The following is a 23203-nucleotide window of genomic DNA, read 5'->3' as shown; positions in this document are numbered from 1 at the left end:
TACAGTCGTCCTTGTTGCTCTCTACTCATCCTTTTAGCAGCATCCGTGACCAGCGCTCTATAATCTGACTGTTTAAGGCTGAGAACGTGCAATTTCTCATCCGTAAAACCCCGCTCCAAATCCCCCTCCATCTCAGCTATGTCAGTTTCCAGACGAACCACCTCTTCCCTCCCGCACCTCCTAGCATGGGAAATAAGAGACAAGGCATGCCCCCGGATCACCGTTTTATAACCTTCCCATAGGGAGACAGCAGACGACACTGACCCTACATTATCGTCGAAGTAGTGATCAATGGACTTAACCAGTTCCGCGCGAATATTAGGGTTACGTAAATACCAGGGGTTAATTGGCGCTACTCTTTCCTCTGCCCCGGGAACAACCTCCATCTGCAACAATAGAGGGGAATGGTCAGAAATACCTCGGGCTAAATGACGCACCTCCCCGATCATTCCAGCCTGGAACGCCGGCATAAGTATATAATCAAGTCTCGAGAGACTCCCGTGGGCCCCCGAGTGGAAGGTGTATTGTGCCTGCCCCGGGTGCATCAGTCTCCAGCAATCTATAAGTCCTAAAGTATCTAGAAAGCCACCCAGCCAGGCCTGGGCTCTAGGGAGATCCCTGAGGGGGTGACGGTCCTCTATACCGGATACAACAGCGTTAAAATCACCCCCTAACACCAGAACCCCCCTAGGGAGTCCCAGGACCAAACGCCCCAAATCAGCAAATGTAGCCGTCTGCAATCCCGGTGGCACATAGGCAGCAACGAGCGAAACAGTTCTACCCTCCCATCTCCCCACCAATGCTGCATATCGCCCTCTATCATCGTGGAGCACCTCGTCCACCTCCAACGGGAGAGAGGCCCTGACCAAGATACCCACTCCCCTAGAGCCAGAAGTGAAACCAGAGTGAACAGCAAGGCGATAGCCCCGCCTATTCAGGGCATGGAAGGAGTTCCCAATCAGATGTGTCTCCTGCAGGAAAACAATGTCGGGCGACATCCATTTCAAAAACTGCAACACCACCCCGCGCTTGATCCTATCCCCCAGTCCGTTCACATTCCACGAAAGTATTCTCAAACCCTTACCCCCCACCCTGCTCCCGTGCATGATGCCCACATCCCGGAGAACACAACCAGGACAAATCAGCAGCTAACCTCACATTGCCTTGTGAAACAAACAAACAGTCCCCAACACCCCCCCTCCCCCACAATATCCAAACCACAACTCCCCCCTCCCTGCACCCCTGCTTGAGTCCAAACAGCCCCCCCAACTTGCAGTGTGCCTGTCGCCCTAACATATACTGAACCACAAAAAGAACCCCTGAAGGAGGAAAGGGCCCCAATATGCTCTCCACAACCTCCGAGCATTTGAAGGGCATATTGCACCAAACTTGAGTCCCATAGAGCTAAGGTACAAAACGTCACCAGCCTAGTCCATCACCGGGAACCAAAGTTCTAGTCCTGTTCCGCCGAACCCTCGCCACTCTCCGCCGTCTGACCATCCCGACCTCGACTTCGAGGCAGGGTATCCAACCAGTCTCCAACCGCCTCCGGCCGGTCGAAGAAGTGCGAGCGATCCTCGAACTCAACCCGCAACCTGGCCGGAAATAGCATCGCATACTTCAGCTCCATGTCCCTCAAGCGCCGTTTGACGCCCAAGAATCCCAGTCGTTGTTTTTGGACCGCTTGCGTAAAGTCTGGATAGAAGCTGACGTTAGAGTTGTCAAACTTCAGCGGCCCATTCACCCTCGACGCCTGGAGGATAGCATCTCTGTCCCGAAAGTTAAAAAGTCGGGCATTTATAGGCCGCGGGGGAGCACCCACTTTCGGCGCACCACCCGGAATTCTGTGAGCCCGCTACACCGCAAAGAATTTGCTCAGCCCCTTGGGTGCAAGATGGTTGACCACCAGATCCTCCACAAAAAGGTCAGCAGCAGGGTTCTCCGATCGTTCCGGTACCTCAATTATACGAACATTGTTCCGCCTGGCCCTGCTTTCGGAATCCTCAAGTCGACGGTCAGTTAGGTCACTGGCCTAACCTACGAACCTCCGTTTGCAGAGCGGCCACGTCCACAGTTAGGCTCGACGCTGTGTGGTTCAAAGCATTGACCCGCTCATTCGTTTTAGACAGATCCGCCCTGACCAGATTTACATCGATCAGGACCACATCCAATTTACGAGCCAGGGTATCAAACTGCTGACCCACTGCAGCCTTCATCTCCTCAATGGCGCCCATGACGTCTATCAAAGTCAAGTCAGCAGATAGGCCCGAGACATCCTTGGACCTTTCCGGCGATTTATGCGACCCACCAGGGGATCCCTTTGTCTGCGCATAGCGGTCCATGTTATTAGCCTGGGTGTAAACTCCCCGCCGGGTATTCTTGGGTTTCTGCTTATCTCCGTCCAGCCTCGCCGCCATCGTCCGGTGACCACTGAGATCGGCACCTGCCAGCACAGGAGTAGGGACCAGACAGCTAATTCAAGGGACCACAGCCGGACTGTAGCCTGTGTAGAGTCCGAGATCCAGGCCAAACACTCCACCATCCACGCTCCTCTGGAACATCAAGGTCCCTCAGCCGTCAGCAAACAGGTTCGAAAACGAAAGTGAAAGTGCGGGGTACGTGACAGGCCAGGCCCTGCATGCCGCTGTTGTTCACTTCGTACCCGGGCACCTCACCAACTCGAGTTCGGGACCAAGGCAGGAGCAGGCCGTAAACTTCAGATCGCAACCATTCCGGTTCCCCGAGCCCGATTTGAATTTGGAGAACGGATGGCACCTCAGCTCAAGCTCATCAACAAAAGCCCGTCGAAAAAAACCAGGATTAATTCAGGATAGATGTGGGAGGTTGCGGAGGCCCTCGGGAGCCTTGAGCCTACGCGGCCATCTTGGTTACGCGCTAGGCTCCTCTCCCCTTTCTTGTTTTTTTAATCCTTTTTTCATGTGACTGTTTTATCGAGTCACAAGATGCCTGACAACACTTCTTGGTTCAGAGTGTTGACAGCCAATCAAAATGAAGCTCGTGATCGGGAGGGTTCGAGAATCCTCCTCGGTCACCAGATATTGTATTTTTCTTTTATTTCTCAGGAACTACTAAACGGATTTACACAATTTAACAAAAAGACAGCTTTCTGAACCAAGAGCCACCTTTTTGCCAAATTTGGTGCAATTCCGTTCAGCAGTTTGGGCTGTAGCTTTGTCTAAAGTTCCCTATGGAAATTAACATGGAGAAAATGCGTTTTGAGGACCCCCTTTTTTCTCGGCACCCGCTCGACGAATCACCTCGAATCATTCACGACAGGAGCTGACCTGAGTGAACCACTAGTTTTGAAAATTTCGCGAAGATTCACCCAACGGCGCCAACGATATTTGCAAATGCTATTTGAACTGAAACGAGGTCCTAACTATAACTACCTACTGAATATATATATATATGATCTCAAAACTACGATCGTTTCAGGACTGTGGTTTCCCCATATATATATATATATATATATATATATATATATATTCGCTGAAAAAAAACATAGGTTTCAGAGACGTTATAGTTAGAAATTAGCATTTAAAAAACCTTAGAAATTCACAGAAAAAACCATAGGTTTCAGGGGTGTTATAGTTAGCTGCCCATTTCACTCGTACAAAACCATAGAAATTCCTCCGTTATAGTTAGTTCTGCTAACTATAACTCACGCGCCCGCAATGCACTGCTGATGATGTCACATATTGCAGCATTCATGACATGGTCAGTGACATCACTGATGACATCACTGATGACATCATCCACTGAATGTGGTTTAGTTTGAAATTTAAATATGTACTATATATATACCAATCTGTATTGAAGATTGAGTGGATATATAACTGTCTGGATGGAGGATTTAGTAGCTGTCTGACTGTCTTTTTAAGTGAGTAATTAAAAGTGTCTCACTTAATACATGGATTAGTAACTAAACTATGTGAATGGGTGCAGCACTGTCTCTGTTGTTGTATAACATGCTGCCTCAGTTGGTCACTAACTACATGAGTGTGTATATTAGTTATTGATTAGTTGGGTGAGTATTTGTATGGGACACTGAGTTTGTGTGTGGTTGGATGGGGTGTGTGTAACTATGCATAGATGTGTGAATGGTTGATTGACTAGGTGTATGGGTTTAAGAGTGCATGTGGAAACAGTTGTTTGGGTGACTGAGTGTATTTATTTGTGTGTTGGTGAGCGAATATATGTTTTAGTTGTACATCTTCAACAAAGTAAAAAAATAAAAGGCAGTGTATGTGAGAGTTGGTGTATATAAATAAGTTTGTGTAAGAGTCAGTGATTGTGAGAGTAAATATATGAATGAGTGTATAATTGTAATGGTGCTTTTTTAACATATTAACGATGAGTTACTATGTGTTTGAATAAATGAGGTGTCATTGGATAATTGTGTAAGTGAGTAAATTTAAGTGCGATACATTTTTTTCATGAGTGAGTAGGATGACTGCATAACCGACTAAGATGACTGCTGATGTGTCAATGTCTATATATGTGTATAAGTGCATTTGATAGTGTTCTATTAATTAATGACTGCATGTATAGATGATTCTGTTGTTGAATGGGTAGTTGTGTGTGTAGACTTAGGAATCAGTGAGTGGGTATGTAGTAACTGGTATTGGTGTGTCAATGGTTTCAAATATGGTACTCTGTATTTTACAGTGAGTGATGAAAGGTTATACTAGTGTATGATGTGGTGTATCAGATTGTCAAGTGGATGATGTCATCAGTGATGTCATTTGAGATGTCATCAGTGATGTCATCAGTGATGTTGCTGACCATGTCATGAATGATGCAATATGTGACATCATCAGCAGTGCATTGCGGGCGCGTGAGTTATAGTTAGCAGAACTAACTATAACGGAGGAATTTCTATGGTTTTGTACGAGTGAAATGGGCAGCTAACTATAACACCCCTGAAACCTATGGTTTTTTCTGTGAATTTCTAAGGTTTTTTAAATGCTAATTTCTAGCTATAACGTCTCTGAAACCTATGTTTTTTTTCAGTGAATTTCAAAGGTTTTTTAAATGCTAACTTTTAAGTGTGATAGTAGTTATATTTTTTTTTGTACTGATTTTCTACAGTTTTTTAACTGTTTATTTATAAATATTTTATTCATTAAATAACATTATATATTTTTCTGAAAATTGCAAAAAACTTTTAATTAAAACTGAAATATTGTTTAATTTTCTTGTTTTCATTTTTTATTTTAATATATTTATATCATTTTCTTTAAAAAACAAAAACAATTTTTTTCGCAGTCGCGCACTCAAAGTGTACACATCACGGTGGGTGCGCGCATTCTAGCCGCCATTTTAGAAAAGTCATAAATGATCCGTGTATGGTGTGCGACGGCTGCGTGTTTTTCAGTTACATCATATACATTTAATATCACGTGATATGCGCGATTGGTAGGCGACCAGTCTGCGACTCCTGCTCCCGCGCATTCACGACACATGCGCATTACGGTACGAGATGTTTGCATGCTTGCGGGTCCCGCGTGACATCATATACGTGCTGGGGCGCGCTGGGTGCGCGACTCCCGCAAAAAAAATGTATGTTCCAAAATGATATGTATGGGTCTTTAATATACATATTAAGGCAAGAGATTATGTGAGATATTCATTAAAATAATATATTTGTACTTATAAGAAACTTATATTATTTTTAAATATATTTTCGCGAAGTCGGGTGCGTGCGTCGTGAGTGCAGAAAACCAGGTCAGCAGAGCTGCTCTAGAGCCTAAGAACTAGGTCAGCAGAGATGCTCTAGAGTCAGAGAACCAGGTCAGCAGTGCTGCTGTAGAGCCAGAGAAACCAGGTCAGCAGAGCTGCTTTAGAGGGAGAGAACCAGGTCAGCAGAGCTGCTTTAGAGCCAGAGAACCAGGCCAGCAGAGCTGCTTTAGAGCCAGAGAACCAGGTCAGCAGAGCTACTCTAGAGCCAGAGAACCAAATCAGCAGAGCTGCTTTAGAGCCATAGAACCAGGTCAGCAGAGCTGCTTTAGAGCCAGAGAACCAGGTCAGTAGAGCTGGTCTAGAGCCTAAGAACCAGGTCAACAGAGCTGCTCTAGAGCCAGAGAACCAGGTCAGCAGAGCTGCTGCAGAGCCAGAGAAACCAGGTCAGCAGAGCTTCTATAGAGCCAGTGAACCATGTCAGCAGAACTGCTTCAGAGCCATAGAACCGGGTCAACGGAGCTGCTTTAGAGCCAGAGAACCAGGTCTGCAGAGCTGCTTTAGAGCCAGAGAACCAGGTCTGCAGAGCTGCTTTACAGCCAGAGAACCAGGTCTGCAGAGCTGCTTTAGAGCCAGAGAACCAGGTCTGCAGAGCTGCTTTAGAGCCAGAGAACCAGGTATGCAGAGCTGTTGTAGAGCCAGAGAACTAGATCAGCAGAGCTGCTCTGTAGCATAAGAACTAAGTCAGCAGAGCTGCTCTAGAGCCAGAGAACCAGGTCAGCAGAGCTGCTTTAGAGCCAGAGAACCAGGTCTGCAGAGCTGCTTTAGAGCCAGAGAACCAGGTCAGCAGAGCTGCTTTAGAGCCAGAGAACGAGGTCAGCAGAGCTGCTTTAGAGCCAGAGAACCAGGTCAGCAGAGCTGCTTTAGAGCCAGAGAACCAGGTCAGCAGAGCTGCTCTAGCTGACACTGACTGACTGACTGACTGACACTGACTGACACTGACTGACTACTCTCTACTACTCACGCTCTACTACTCACTCTCTACTACTCACTCTCTACTACTCATGCTCTACTACTCATGCTCTACTACTCATGCTCTACTACTCACGCTCTACTACTCACGCTCTACTACTCATGCTCTACTACTCACGCTCTACTACTCTCTACTACTCATGCTCTACTACTCACGCTCTACTACTCTCTCTCTACTATTCACTCTACTACACTCTCTACTACACTCTCTACTACACTCTCTACTACTCTCTCTACTACTCTCTACTACTCTATACTACTCTATTACTCTCTACTACTCATTCTCTACTACACATTCTCTACTACACATTCTCTACTACACATTCTCTACTACTCTCTCTCTGCTACTCAGTCTCCACTACTCTCTACTACTCCCTCTACTACTCACTCTCTACTACTCTCTACTACTCACTCTCTACTCTCTACTACTCTCTACTTCTCACTCTCTACTACTCACTCTACTACTCTCTCCTACTCACTCTCTGCTACTCTCTCCTACTCACTCTCTGCTACTCTCTCTCTACTCTCTATTACTCATCATCTACTCTCTACCTCTCTACCTTTCTCTACCTCTCTCTACTACTCTCTACCTCTACCTCTCTACCTCTACGTCTTTACCTCTACGTCTCTACCTCTACACCTCTACCTCTCTACCTCTCTCTACCTCTCTCTACCTCTCTCTACACGCACACATGCACATATGCATTTATATATGTATGTGTATATATATACACACACACACATACATATATAAACATATATATAATCTGCATATCTATATAAATACAAATATAAATGCATGCATACATATACATATATGCATGTTATTTACATGAAATTTTGAAAAACACTAATAAAAGCAAAGCTAAAAAGCCACCTAATTACAAACAGAATTGCTTTAACTTAAACGAGGGCGAGACCTATTGCATTTTCAATGCTTGTTTACTTTGGTTCCATCAAGAAGGCATTCAGATGTGACATATTTGCCATAAATTCTGAATGGTAGCACTCTAGTTCCTCATTAGATCACTGTAGCAAAGCTACTGCTCACCAGGGAAGTCTGCTGCTGGTATTCAAAGTGCATGTTTCAGTCTGCATGTCAGAACTTTTTAATGAAATAGAAGAGGATTTGAGAAGTCAAAATGTGCCCTAAGTTTTCTTTCTGCAGCACTAATCATAATTTCTATGGCAAAATGAACCCCCTCATTTTGTTCCTTTGCAAATTAAATGTTTTAAATGTTACCACTTTATTCCAATCAAGATGGCTTCAGGTGTGCCATACCTTTGTCATAAGTAAGACTGTTAGCGCTCTAGTTGTTCTTTAAAACACTCTGGGATTACTGTCATTGGGCTATACTTGGGCTACATCTCGGTGATATTTGTGCTACATTTGGGCTCTTTTGTCTCTGGTGGCCATCTTGGGAGACTTGTTATGAAGTTTCCTAATTTCCTCATTTACTGCAGTCTCCTCAGTAGGCATACTGTCAGTTTTTTACTTTGATTCAATGAAGAAGGCATTCAGATGTGTCACACATTTGCCATAAATTCAGAATGTTAGCACTCTAGTTGCTCATTAGATCACTGTAGTAAAGCTACTGCTCACCAGGGAAGTCTGCTGCTGGTATTGAAAGTGCATGTTTCAGTCTGCATGTCAATTCTTTAATGAAATAGAAGAGGATTTGAGAAGTCACTCAAAATGTGCCCTAATTTTTCTTTCTGCAGCACTAATCATACATTCTATGGCAAAATGAACCCTCTCATTTTGTTCCTTTTTAAATTAAATGTTTTAAATGTTACCACTTTATTCCAATCAAGATGGCTTCAGGTGCGCCATACCTTTGTCATAAGTAAGGCTGTTAGCGCTCTGGCTGTTCTTTGGAACACTCTGGGAAGCTGCAGTAGAACACAAAGGAATCAACTGACAGTCTCTGCCCTTGTTGGATGTACATGTTTTACTGAGAATGTCAGACTTCATTCTCACATGACTGAGAAAGATAATGTGAATTTACAGAAAATATGCTCTCAGTTTAGCTTATAGATCACCTTCCAAACCTCTGTGGGAAAAACATGTGAAAATAGTTTTCTCTCAAAGATGATTCATGATATCCCAGCAGAAGGCTTTTTCACATGGTAAAATCACCTTAGAACATACCACAATTCCTAAAATGAGTATGGTACCATCAACAAATGATTTATAATGTAAATAAAGTCTTAAAAACCTTCTATTAACTGCAATGCTTTTTAATGAGGTGCTATCATGTATATTGGTCCCAAGATGGCTGCCAACACTTCTTGGATGAAGTGCTGACAGCCAATCAGATCTCACAATGAGATGTGTGGTTAGGCTCCGCCCAGATATGTATATGATTTTACTTTTGATATTCTCTGGAACTACTGAACGGATTTACACCATATATGCAAAAGGCACATGCCTGACCTGAGGACTACCTCTTTGCCAAATTTCAAGTAATTCTGTTCAGCCGTTCGGGCTGTACCTTCGACTAAAGGTCCTATGGGAAAATGCATGGGGAAAACGCGTTTTGGGACCCCCCTTTTTTCTCAGCCCCCGCTTGACGAATCACCCCGAGACTTTCAGGGTAGGAGCTGAGCGGAGCGCCCCATTAGTTTTGAAAATTTCACGAACATAAGTCAACCGGTGCCAAAGTTATTCAAAATAGAATTTTCAGATTTCCTATGGGAACTTGGTCCTAACTATAACTATCTACTGGCGACCGCCAGTATATAATATATGAAAAACATAGCAACGGTCACCAGTCCCTGTGTGTGTATGTGTGTCTATCTATCTATCTATCTATCTATCTATCTATCTATCTATCTATATATACACACACACATGTATACACACATACGTGTGTGTGTGTGTGTGTGTGTGTGTGTGTGTGTGTGTGTGTGTGTGTGTGTGTATATATATATATATATACACACACACACACACACACACACACACACACACACACACACACACACGTATGTGTGTATACATGTGTGTGTGTATATATAGATAGATAGATAGATAGATAGATAGATAGATAGATAGATAGATAGATAGATAGATAGATAGACACACATACACACACAGGATGAGTCACCACAGAATTCCACTCCTCCTAAGGATTCTTCTTTGAAGGCAGAAAAGGTTGACACCTGTGGCACATGAAGACATACAAGAGCGGTATATAGTGGGGATGAATTGTAACCAATGAGTTAACAATGAAATACACACATACATATATATACACAGGGACTACAACGAACTCTAGATGTATAAAAATCGTTGGCATTATCATTATACTTAATCAATTTACATATTTTGCTTGATTAAATCAGGTTTCCAATGACAGTTTTTTCATTGTGAATAACTCATATTGGTTAAAATGATCCCCACTATATACCGCTCTTGTATTTCTTCATGTGCCACAGGTGTCAGCGGATGGTGTCGGGTCCCAAGGAGCTACAGGTGTTGGATCCTCTGAAGAAGTCTCAACCTTTTCTGACTCCGAAGGTCCTTCGAAGATCGGTGCCATTTCGAGTCATGGCATCACTTTTTCTTGTGCTTCCTCTGGAATGACTATGACAAGGATGGTAGTTACTCCAGCGATCTTGTCCTGGCCTTCAACTTTCATTAGACAGGTAATAAGCAGCTTGGTCTTCCACTCCTTTACGGCTTTGGGGTGCATGCTTCTGCACGAAGCACAGGCCTTGGCCTCGTGGCTTCTGACGCCCAAGTGGAGCTATTGCACGCTACCACCATGGAGAGCTGAAGCAAAGTTTCCAGGTTCAATCTGACACCTGGGATATTCAAAAGTAGAAGATGATGCAGGTAAAAGCATCCATCAGAAGAAAAAGTTATTTATGAGTAACTACAATACTCTAGCTTTGATAAATGTATAAATTAATTTCCTTTATATTCCTCTTTGTCAAGCTAGAATCCTCTGTAGCCAATGTTCGAAGCAGTGCCTACCAACACTGAAATACACATAGACCACATTTAGCCTATCCACCTTCCCAAAGTCTGATCAATTAGGTGGACAGATATCGAGCCCCGGTCCACTCAAAGAGGCTTTTTCTGCCTGGTTTTTAAAACTCGGAACTAGATGAACGATGAACTATCGAGGAAGGGGAGGAGAATGAGTCACAGTGGAATCTATAAAAGATACAACACAGGAGAACTGTAGTTACAGGTAACTTCTTACTGGAACTTTCATAAATTCACACATTCAAAATGGAAGGTGGGTATAACAAAAGACGTTACCTTAATTGAATTGGTTGCTCAGCACCGTCTGACCTCAGCTGATTGAGCTCTAGCCACCTGTGAGATGTCTGCAGGAATTTTAAAGGATTGGAATTCTAACTCCTGATTATCCAGGTAGTAAAATGTAATGATCTTGGATCGTGGATTATTAGTCCCTCGTTCTTCAAGAGCAGTTGTGGATCGATCTTGAATCAATCAATCAATCAATCAATCAATCATAGGCATTTATAGAGCGCTCTTCTCACCCGGAGGGTCTCAAGGCGCTGGGGGGGGGGTGCTGCCACTACCCGAACAGCCAGGTCTTGAGCTTCTTCCTGAAGGCGAGGTGGTCTTGGGTCAGGCGCAGGTCGGTCGGGAGGGAGTTCCAGGTCTTGGCGGCCTGGTAGGAGAAGGACATTCCTCCTGTTGTCGTTCTTCGGATGCGGGGGACGGCGGCGAGGGCGTGACTGGCTGATCGAAGGTGTCGTTTGGGAGCGTAGAAGTTGATGCGGTTGTTGAGGTAGCTCGGGCCTTGGTCGTGAAGAGCTTTGTGTGCGTGGGTGAGGAGACGGAAGGTGATTCTCTTGTTGACCGGGAGCCAGTGCAGGTCTCTTAGGTGTCCGGAGATGTGGCTGTGTCGTGGGATGTCGAGGATGAGTCTGGCTGAGGCGTTCTGGATCCGTTGGAGTCTCTTCTGGAGCTTGGCGGTGGTTCCGGCGTAGAGGGCGTTGCCGTAGTCCAGTCGGCTGGTGACGAGTGCCTGGGTGACAGTCTTCCTGGTCTCGGTGGGGATCCACCGGAAGATCTTCCGTAGCATGCGCAGGGTGTTGAAGCATGACGAGGAGACGGCGTTGACTTGCTTGGTCATGGAGAGGGAGGAGTCCAGGATGAAGCCCAGGTTGCGTGCGTGGTCTGTCGGTTTGGGTGCGGTGCCCAGGGCGGGGGGCCACCAGGAGTCGTCCCAGGCGGAGGGCGAGGATCCCAGGATGAGGACTTCCGTCTTGTCCGAGTTCAGCTTCAGGCGGCTGGTCGACATCCACTCGGCTACCTCTTTCATTCCTTCGTGAAGGTTGGCTCTGGCGGCGGCGGGGTCGTTGGTCAGGGAGAGGATCAGCTGGGTATCGTCGGCGTAGGAGATGATGTTGAGGTTGTGTTGGCGTGCGATGGCCGCGAGGGGGCTCATGTAGACGTTGAAGAGGGTTGGGCTCAGCGAGGATCCTTGAGGGACGCCGCAGATGACTTTGGTGGCCTCTGACTTGTACGGTGGTAGACGGACTCTCTGTGTTCTTCCGTCGAGGAAGGAGATGATCCATTCCAGTGCCTTCTCCTGGATTCCGACGTTCCTGAGGCGCTGCACTAGGGTGCGGTGGCAGACGGTGTCGAAGGCCGCGGAGAGGTCTAGTAGGATGAGGGCCGCTGTTTCTCCGTTGTCCATCAGGGTTCGGATGTCATCGGTGGCAGCGATGAGGGCGGTCTCGGTGCTGTGGTTGGCTCGGAAGCCAGACTGTGAGGGGTCGAGGGATCCGTTCGTCTCGAGGAAGGCGGCCAGTTGCTTGTTGACGGTCTTCTCGATGACTTTGGCTGGGAACAGGAGCAGCGAGATGGGGCGGTAATTCTTGAGTTCGGTGGGGTCCGCTGTTGGTTTCTTGAGTAGAGCGCTGAGTTCGGCGTGCTTCCAGCTCTCAGGGAAGGTGGCGGTGGTGAAGGAGGTGTTGATGATGTCCCGCAGGTGGGGTGCGATGACGGCGTCGGCTTTGTTGAAGACGTGGTGAGGGCAGGGGTCGGTCGGAGATCCGGAGTGGATGGAGTTCATCATGCGGACGGTTTCTTCGGTGCAGATCGGGGTCCAGGCGCGGAGGGTGGTGGTGGGGGGCGGTGGTTCGGTCGAGTTGGACGTGGCGTTCGTCGGTTGGGTGTTGAAGCTGTTGTGTATGTCCGCGATCTTGTTGTGGAAGTAGGAGGCGAGTGAGTTGCAGAGTTCTTGCGATGGGGTGATGTCGTTGTTTCCGGCGTTGGGGTTGGAGAGCTCTTTCACGATGTTGAAGAGTTCCTTGCTGTTGTGTGCGTTGTTATCCAACCGGTTCTTGAATGCAGTTTTCTTGGTGTCGCGGATCAGTTGGTGGTGCTTCCGGGTGGCAAGCTTGAGGGTGGTCATGTTGTCCGGTGTTGGCTCCCTTCTCCAGGCTTTCTCGAGGGCTCGGCAGTTCTTCTTGGAGCTCTGGAGTTCGTCGGTGAACCATGGGGCCTTCTTGCTGCCGGGTCTGCTGGGCGGGGTCCTCAGTGGGGCGAGTTCGTCCGCGCAGTTGCTGATCCACTTCGTGAGGTTGTCGGCGGCCTGGCTGGGGTTCGCTGAGCTGGCGGGAGGGTGCTGGCTCAGGGAAGCGGCGAGCTGGTCGGCTGTGATCTTGCTCCAGCTTCTGCGAGCGACCTGTTGCTGGTGGTGGTGGGTCGTCGTTCTTTTGAAGGTGAAGTGGACGCAGCTGTGGTCCGTCCAGTGGAGTCCTGTGGCGTGGCTGAAGGCGATGTCTTTGCTGGAGGAGAAGACGGCGTCGAGTGTGTGTCCGGCGAGGTGGGTGGGGGCGGTCACCAGTTGCTTGAGTCCGAGGTTGGCGAGGTTGTCGAGCAGGGTGGTGGTGTTGTGGTCGTTGTTGTTCTCCAGGTGGAAGTTGAGGTCCCCCAGGAGGATGTAGTCAGCGGAGGGGAGGGCATGCGGGCTGACGAAGTCGGCGATGTCCTCGCTGAATTGGGTGCGTGGTCCCGGGGATCGGTAGATCAGGGTGCCTCTGAGGGTGGTCTTCGGGTCGGTGTGGATCTGGAAGTGTAGGTGTTCGGTGGTAGTCAGGATGTCGTCGGTGTAGGTCGTGATGTGGATGGTGTCCCTGTGGATGAGGGCGATGCCTCCTCCAATCTGGTTGGCGGTGCGGTCCCTCCGGGTGATCTTGTAGCCCTCTGGGATGGCGATGGCGATGTCGGGCGCTGAAGAGGCGTTCATCCAGGTCTCCGTGAGGAAGGCAACGTCAGGAGCAGTGGTGTCGATGAGGTTCCAGAGTTCGATGGCGTGTCTGTGGACTGAGCGGGTGTTGAGCAGGATGCACTTGAGGTGGTTGCTGCTGGTGTTCGGCTTGGCGGGTGCTGGTGTGGGGCGGGTCCGGATGCAGGTGAACTTGCAGGTGCGGCAGCTGAAGGGTCCGTGGGTGCGTCTCGGGGTGGCACGGTAGCATCCCGGGACTCGTCCGTCGTTGAGTGCGATGAGGGTGGCGGCGTCGTAGGTCCGGCGGGTGGGCTGGGGTCTGCGGGGGCCAGGGGTCCTGGCACTGGGCGCGGTCCAGGCGCGGATGGGCGCAGACGGCCTTACCTTTGGCGCACCTTCGGCGCTCAGTCGGTGCTCCCGCTGCGCGCGTCCGCTGCGCGGTCGCTGAGGGGGCGTCATAAGAAGGGAGCCGGGAGGGCGGGTCAGCTGGGAGGCAGGGAGCGCGTGGTCCTATCAGCAGGCGTGGGGGCGGGGTCGTGGCAAAACCGGCGCGAAAATCGAGTCGGTCGGCCCTGCGGCGGCTGGGGCGCCGGGCAGGAACGGCGATCGAGGCGGGCGGCCCTGCGGCGGCTGGGGCGCCGGGCTGGAGGCGTCAGCAGGTAGCAGGTAGGCAGCTGGTAGGAGGTAGGCAGCAGGCAGTGGGCGTGGGGGCAACCAGGCCGAGGGCACAGTGGTCGCTGCAGAACCTGGGTCGGGGTCCCCTTAAGAGGGGAGCCGGGAGGGCGGGTCAGCTGGGAGGCGGGGAGCGCGTGGTCCTATCAGCAGGCGTGGGGGCGGGGTCGCGGCAAAACCGGCGCGAAAATCGAGTCGGTCGGCCCTGCGGCGGCTGGGGCGCCGGGCAGGAACGGCGATCGAGGCGGGCGGCCCTGCGGCGGCTGGGGCGCCGGGCTGGAGGCGTCAGCAGGTAGCAGGTAGGCAGCTGGTAGGAGGTAGGCAGCAGGCAGTGGGCGTGGGGGCAACCAGGCCGAGGGCACAGTGGTCTAGAGTCTCTATTGACACCAATCATAGCTGAGGAAACCAAAGCTGTCTGGGCCGTGCTGGTGTTATCATAATAATTTGGCAATGCTGCCTGTTTCATTTGCAAGAGCATTCTTGAAATTAATGGTAATACAGGGAATGCATATAGGAACCTCTTCAACTCATGTGGGAAGGCTTTCTTCCTCAAACGGAGGCATAGGCATCTGCCTGCGAACAGAGGTCATCAGTTGTTTAGGTTTGAAGATAATATGTCTCATTATGGATTTCCCAATCGCTAGGCAACCAGTTATTTGTCATCTAGTTGCCAATTGTGGGTGAAAGTGGTTTGCATGCTCTGGCATCTGTGCAGGAGCTGAAAGTTCCTGGACCATGTCCTGCTGAAAAATACACTCTGTGTTTGATGGCCCAGAAGCAGAGCTTCTTTGGATAGCAGAAAAAAGCTTATCACTTCTTTTCTGATATACAGAACACTGTTATCAGATTGTCTGCATTGACATCACTAATATGCTTTTCACAAAGGAAAGGAATGATTTGAGGGCTATTCTCAGTGCTCTAAGTTAAAGAATGTTTGTGCGACAATTGGTTTCTTCTCTGAACCAAAAACCACTGACATCAGACTGCCCAAGTGGGCACCCCAACATGTTAGAGCACCATCTGTTGTAAAGTGTACTTCTAGATGCACCTCCAATATCATTTGACCTGCAAAGATGCATCTCATTCCCACTGAGTTCTATTTTCATACAAAATCTACATTGGGGCAACACGAAAATGTAATAGGACATGTCTACTAGCACATTTTTTATTTTACTTGCTACAATAGACTGCTGCTTGTGGATAAATTATACTAGTTTCATTCATTTCTGATCCCGTTGCATGAATAAGTAGACTTTTCCTACTTTTGAAAGGATCCTGACTTCGAAACATAACTATGTTGGCACCTGATAAGACAGACTTATCCTGAATGATGACCAAGCCCAGACAAAAAAGGAAATGCATAATTCTTTGAACTTTGACCATGTTGGATCATGTTGCCTTGACTGCACAATGTATAGATATTGGTATACGGACGGTGCTTGCCGTTGAAGCGAAGGCACTATTGGTGCCATACACTACCCTGAAAATGCATGGGGATGATTTCAGGCTGAACAGCAGAGATCAGAACTGAAAATGGAGTCCGTTCAATATGAAGCATAGAAACCTTTGATGCTCTGACATAATTGGGACATTGAAATAAGCATCTTCCAACTCTTTAGATGCTAAATATTCACCTTTTCCAATGAATGGGAGAACACCCTCTTACATAATTGTAGGAAGCGGGCTCTGTATATACTATACCAAAGTAAGGTATGGTGTGCACAGAGTCCAGGGAGTCCCCAGAGGTATAGCAGAGGCTAAATTAGGTAAGTACTAACAGCTCACTTTGTGGTAGTGTGGGAGAGCATTTAGGCTTATCCCGAGGGTGTGTTAAGCATTTATTGCATTTACTTAATCAAGACTGATGCACACACTCAAGAAACTGAACCCAGACCGATTGGGTAAGTATAAAAAAGGTATACTTGTAATTTATTTCTGGAACCAAGCAGGACTTGGCACAGGTAGGTAATATATACTTTCACAAGTAAACCTTTACACAGAAATGCAATGGAGGATGGATTTGCAGTTGTTAAAGGTTTATATCACTTTAAAATGCAGTATGAATTACAAAGCAATTACTTTCAGAATACTTTTTAGTCAAAAACACGAACCTCCACTCTCCTCCCCCACCCAGAGACACCACCACTCCCGGTCCATGGAACAATTCAGGAGCGCCGACGGGTCTCACAATATAAGGTAAGTAAGACTTTTTAGACTTTGCAGTTTTAGTTCTCTTTTCTATATACAAACATCAGTTCAACACTTAAAACATTTTAGGCCCAAAACATAACATGAGTTGCTATGGGAGAAAAAGTGTTAGCGGTTTCTCAGGTAAGTACACGACTTACGAGTGGGATTTTGGGGCTGAGAATTAAGGTTCCCCATGTTCTAGATGAGCACACGAATTGCACCACCAGCAGCCCAGGTGCGGCTGGGTGCAGAGTGCAGGAGCCCAATGTTGGCCAATGGGGTTAAACATGCCTTCCGTCAGGGTCTGCTGATGAACAGGCCACTCGGTCTGGTGTGGGAGCAAAGTTCCTGGGGTTGAGGTCAACACTGCAGGAACCAATGACCAGCACATGAGCTGCACCACCAGCAGCACTGGGGTGGCCGGATGCAGGGTGCTATAAAGATGTCGGGGACCCTGTGCTTTTCAATGGAGACCTTCGGGTCAGTGAAGTTGCTGCAGGCTCAGGTAGGGACACTTCCTGAAGGCAACCACCAGCTGGAGAGGTAAGTTGGGATCTTGGGGGATGCCTGGGCAACGTCAGTTGGGCCAGACAAGGCCATGGGGCGTCGGGTGCATGGTGTCTTCTTACCAGCTCCGGTCACGTTCGTGGGACTCTTCAGGTTGAGGCTGCAGGTGTCACCTTGAAGCTTGAGGGAGGTCAGGGATCACCAGATCCCAGGTCAGTATCGCTTTGGAGATCTCCTTGTTTTGTTGGGTCACTCTATCTCAGGCCGTGGGCATCATGTGTCGGGTGTAGAGTGGTGCAGAATCGCGGAGTCACCGGAATGTGGATTATGGTCTTGGAGTCTTTGTTGAGCAAATCCGGTACTCACAGGAGACAGAGTCTGTAAGATGAGGCCAGAGCAGGTCCTCCGGGCTAGGGGGGCTGCTGGACATGCCGGTTTCTTCACTTTAGGAAGGTCGTAGACGGGACAGGCTGGTAGGACTGGGGCCAAAGTAGTGGTTGTCCTCTTCTTCCTGGGTCAGCATGGCTCTTTAGTCCTTCTTCTTTCTTACTAGAATCTGAGGAGGCAAGGTTCAGGGCTACCCCTAAATACTAGATTTAGGGGCGTTTAAAGGGGTGTGCAGGTCGTGACCAATGGGTCCCTTACTTGTGGTGGGTACGCCCCCTATTATGCCACCCTCCAGTGGGAGGGGACATGAGCCTCTCCCTAATTGGATGAGTCCCCTCATCTTCAGGATGGAGGGGACTGAGATGTGTGCTTCACCTCGCCTTCCCCACCTAATGGATGAGGATGGCAAAGGTGGGCACACCTCTCTTCCTATCTTGGCATTCCGGCCGATTCTCCAGCCCAAAGTGGGAGCCAGTTGCTGGGGGTAGCAAAAGACAGGGTCAGCTTCCAAAGGCGGCAGGCCTTTGAAGCTTCCCCTTCGTGGAACCAGTCCATCCTGGGAGAGGAGACATGACACCTCTGCCCAGGATTTCCTTTGTCACTGGACCCAGTGAGTGGAGGCTTTCTACCCAGAGGTCCAGAAACCTTCTAGTGGTGGCAAATGGTGGGCAGCCATTCAGGAACCACACGAGGGCTGGTCGTTTTTCAAGGGACATCTCTGAGTGCATTTTTCATTAAATCCCCCACATTAGTGTGGGTTTAATGTGCTGAGAATTTTGCTATCTAACTCCACAGTTTATAGTAAAGCCATTATGGAGCTGTAGAGTTTGTAATGACCAATTCCCAGACCATATACTCTTTATGGCTTTACTATACTTACAGTCTCTAAGAAATAACTTAGACACTGTATGGGCACAAGGCTCATGCCACTGTGCCCTCACCTGGGGGCTAGTGCTCCCTGCTAGAGGGGTGACTTACCTAGGCCTCAGGCAGTGGGTGGCAGGCATGGCACACAGGGATGTGTGCCATGTTGACTCTTCACTTTTCTCTGCACCAAAACACGCAGCCTGCAATGGCAGTGTGTGGGTGTTAAGGTACGAGCCCCTAAGGCTGGCACAATAGGTTCTGCAGCCTTAGAGGCCTTCCATGGTCACAGTACCCTTGGTACCAATAGTACCTTTTACAATGGGCTTACCTGTGGCCAGGGATGTGCCGGTTGTGACAACATAGGTACAGTTTTGAGAAAGAACACAGGACCTGGTAATCTGATTGAGAGGGACCCAGGGCACATCAAGTCAGGTTACATCAGATATCAGGCAAAAAGTGGGGGGTAATCATGCAAAAAGGGGTGCTTTCCTACAGTAACCATGTGAAAATGTTGCTTCTTTAAAAACGTGTTAAGACTTCGGAGGTCTAGAAACAGTCTCAACTGGCCATTCTTTTTTGGACGAGAAGCAAATCTAGAGTAATTATTCTGATTTTATTGTGTTTTGGGAACCTCTTCCATAGCTTCCTATCACAGCAACTTCAAGAACTCCTTGTTTAGGGTTACTAGACCCTTGGATTTCATTTAACTTGGTGGTTTATAAACTATAGGATAAGATTTGTATCTTCAATATACAGCACTCACCTGTTGTGTGTCAGAACCTGTCAATTATTGAAAAAGTGTTGAATTCTGCTCCCTATAGGCATGACAATTAGGGGAGTTGGAAGTAAACTAAGTAAGGTATGCTTCAACTAGATGGAGGCTGGTGTTGGTTACCTCCTCTTTCTTGATTATACCGCCCCTTGCCTTTATGGGGAATCTCGGGTTTTTAGTGGTAAGGTCCATTAATCTGACCTTCTTGTCCAGTTTGACAAAAAGTATCTCCTTGCTGATAACATCTCTGGAGGAACTATAGTTCTGGCTATGCTGTATTGTGCCCAGAGACTTAGCTTTATCTGTATCTAGCTCTATGAATCGAAGATCATCCTATATTCACCAAAAATATTTTCACCATCAAAAGGCATGCTTAAAATCTTGGCCTCTACCTCAGCAGATAGTAATGATTCTGTCTTGGTCTGATTAATTAAACAAGCATGAGTGGAATTCGGCGCATTGTACTTCTTTTCGAATCTTACTGCATTTACTGTAGAAGAAATGGGATGTCTCCTGCTAGTAAAAGGGTTTATGCAAATTTTTCAAGGAACTCTATGAATTACATACTGCTTATTAATGTAATCTACATCATGTGTAAGTAATTCTTGTGATGTCTGGTAAAGCTGTGTTTTGTTTCCTTCCTTGGCAATAGCATTGGAGATCTAAAAAAGGCATAATATCCTGAGGAGGGTACTGTGTATGATTGAAGTGGAGATACTGAAACGACAATGCTGATTCTTGCGGTCTTAAAATTGTATACCTCTTGTACTTCAACAATTCTGTCTAGCTGGAGTACAAAGCAATTGCCTGGGTATCAGACTGTTTATCACAATTGTTTTATGTATTATTAGAAACTTGGAATGTGGAGCACTCCATTGAAGACAATGGAGTGCTCCATGCTTCTACAGGCTGGTAAAGGACCGCAAAGCAACATTCCAATGTTATTTTCATAAAGGCCTTTCTGAGCCAGAGGTGATTTAAACCCCCTCAGGCTCAGAGAGGCCTTTGTTTTATTTGTTAGAACATTCAGAGCATGACGGTAATAGGGAGGAAAAAAAACCCTCTGCCCCGATCCATGATGAGACTGACATTGTCTCAAAGTAATGGCTCGATGGTGCTGCTCTTAACATGCCAATGGCTAAAGGGGGCCACTCGCCAGACCTAGAAATGAACCACTTAGAGCAAGTACTACTATAAGATCCATAACCAACCTCAGTTTTGAAAGGTGAAGGACAAGATATCAGTAATATGGAGGAAGGGATGGAATAGAAAGAGTAGCTCAGCAAACAACAAAATATATATTCAGAGTGGGGACATGGGGAGAGATGATAATGAAGTGGTGGCATTGTGGTATATTCCTTACTGTTTATCATCCAGTTTTGAGCTCTTGATGTACTTAACACATTCCTTTTTCTTTATGTGATCTAAGATCCAGATATTTGGCTGTTGATCCTGAAAGAAAACAGATAGAATAGTGCTCAACTTATGATAACATGTCAGAATACTGAGCATGCAGTCTCTGTACATCTCACTGAGTGCTATTTACAGCTGAAAAAATTACTTACCCTGTCTGAAGGGCGGCAGGCAATATTTTACTGCAGGTGACCACTATTTCAAACCCCACCTCCCTCCACCTGACCCTTTAAAGTAGGAAGTGGACAGCAATAGCTAAGGGAAAGTTTCATTTTGTCACATGCTACATATTTTCATTTCCCTGTTCTTAAGCAGCACAGGGTAATGGCATCATAAACCATTTAAACCAGCTCAACTGGCTTTTCTCAAACCACAAATGACAAACGTATATATCCTAGGAAAACACAGGACACAAGAGGGAGATTACATTTTAACAGTTTCATATATGAAAAGGGAACTGCAAGTAGTAGTGGCAGAATTATAATCTGTCTCCACCCCAATGTTAGCAGCTCCTCCCCGCCAACATCATATCAAGCAAACAAACAAGTTACTTGCTTCAGTAATGCCTTTTCTGGTAGAAACACTCTCTAATCACAGATTCCCCACCTTGTGAATTACCCCAGGCCCCAGAATATAATCAGAAATCAAAAGCAATTCCATTGTACATCCGTAGGTAGTGTTGTGCAGAGCCGCGGCCTGTGCAGGTAAGAGCGGTGGGGCCAGAAGCGGGGATTTTGCCAGACGATAGAGGAAAATTAAATAAATAATTAATATTCCCTCGTCGTCTGTCGAAATCCCCCCACCCCGACACCCCACCCCACCGCTCTTACCTGCAAGGGCAGTAGCTGGTTGTGCAGCTCCATCACACCTCGATGTAATGTTGGGCCCTCTATATATGCGCCACCTCCATGTGCTGGCGTCAGTTTCTTTCTTATTTTTGTCCATGCCCGTAGGCGTAGAGCCATGGAAAGCAGATCTTTTACATTTGGCATCTTATTGAAGGACTGTGTGAGTCCAAGTCACAGAATTTTGGAGGAGGGTGGGTAGGTGAGGAATATGCAGTTAGAGTCTCTATCCAGAAAAGGCTTTACGAAAGGTAAGTAATTTGTTCTTCTGATACTTCTATGTGCAGTACACCTATTCTGGTGGTTGATCTGTGGAATGGCTCAGATCAGGAAATACTGCAGGATTGATCAGGCGAATTGCCCGTCACACCCGACCTGCTATCCAGGCAGTACGGCTTAGTGAATATGTGGAGGGACATCCACACAGGGGCCTAGCAAATGTCCATTACTGGTGCACCAGTGCAGTGGTAGCAACCTTCCCTCTGGTGGAACGAGTGTGCTAACCTTCTGGGGACTGCTTCTTGGCTAGCCCATACCAGATCTTGATACATAGCAAGATCCATCTTGAGATGGTCTTCTTTTGAAACAGTCGAAACCGTCGAAAAGTTGGTCATCCTGTCAGTAGTCCCTGGTTTGGTCCACATAAAAGCTAAGTACCTGTTTAGGGTCAAGACAATGAGGCAGTACTTCATCCTTTGAGGGATGAGGCAGTGCATAGAAAGATGGCAAGGTGATGGTTTGCTTTATGCAAGAGGACCCGACTACCTTCAGCAGAAATGCCACTTTTTTCAGAAGACTAATTTGTCCAGGAAGCACCATGTATATGGGGGGACCACCGACAACAACTGGAGTTCACTCACCTGACAAAGAGAACGTGTCTGGGCTTAAAGGGAGGCATTTTAAATAAGTGAGAACCAAATGAAGGTCCCACTGGGGCATGACTAATGGAGTTGATGGGAACATATGGAGTAGCCACTTCAAAACACGCATCACAACAGGTGACTTAAATAGGAATGGGTGGTCAGGGAAACTTAAGAAGGCAAAAAGGGTCATGAGGTTGTCGTAAATTGGCTGCGATTAAATTAGCGTTAGCGGAATCCATCTGGTATTTAGAGGCTATCCTGTACATTTTATGGAATCCATTTTGTATTTCTGGCAGCCATTTTGTTTACCCTTGTGCTCTGTTTAAATGACTGGCTATACTTAGACTCTGCTACCCTGCACATGCGCAGGAATATCTAACTGTCCATACATCTGTTTTTAGTCTGTAACTATCAGGTTGTTTCTACCAGAGTCAGCAAATGCTAGCTCCTCCTTTACTGTTGACTGTGCATTTCTGTATGACCATCTATGTATGTAACTCTTCTCATGTATGCTTGTACCGCCCTCTTTCTGAGCCCCTGTGTGGGTATAAAAGACCCATGGTTCTTCTACTCTGTGTGCTACCTTCATTCAGCACCACAGGGTGCTGGGTGAATGTGGTTCCACTTCATGAAGGTTTATTAAACTTTGTATTTTCTATTCCAGTTTCTGTGCCAACTTCTTCCCAATAGTCTGAGGACTCTGTGCAGAGAAGGGCGAACCCCTTGCACTGG

At 47.3% G+C, this 23203-nt stretch overlaps 1 protein-coding gene across 1 annotated transcript in view; it reads right to left on the bottom strand.

The window, feature by feature from the left end:
* LOC146808453 (transient receptor potential cation channel subfamily M member 2-like) overlaps positions 1–23203 on the bottom strand; it is a 2757229-nt gene that overhangs the window by 2672065 nt on the left and 61961 nt on the right. The window contains exon 3 of the mRNA XM_085623562.1: positions 20714–20802. Coding sequence (XP_085479688.1) covers positions 20714–20802 — 89 coding nt within the window. The remainder of the gene's footprint in view (positions 1–20713; positions 20803–23203) is intronic.

The sequence above is a fragment of the Triturus cristatus genome, chromosome 8 (assembly GCF_964204655.1).
Source record: "Triturus cristatus chromosome 8, aTriCri1.1, whole genome shotgun sequence".
Taxonomy (NCBI): Eukaryota; Metazoa; Chordata; class Amphibia; order Caudata; family Salamandridae; genus Triturus; species Triturus cristatus.
The sequence above is the reverse complement of the archived record's forward strand: the minus strand, read 5'-3'. Positions and strand labels throughout refer to the sequence as shown.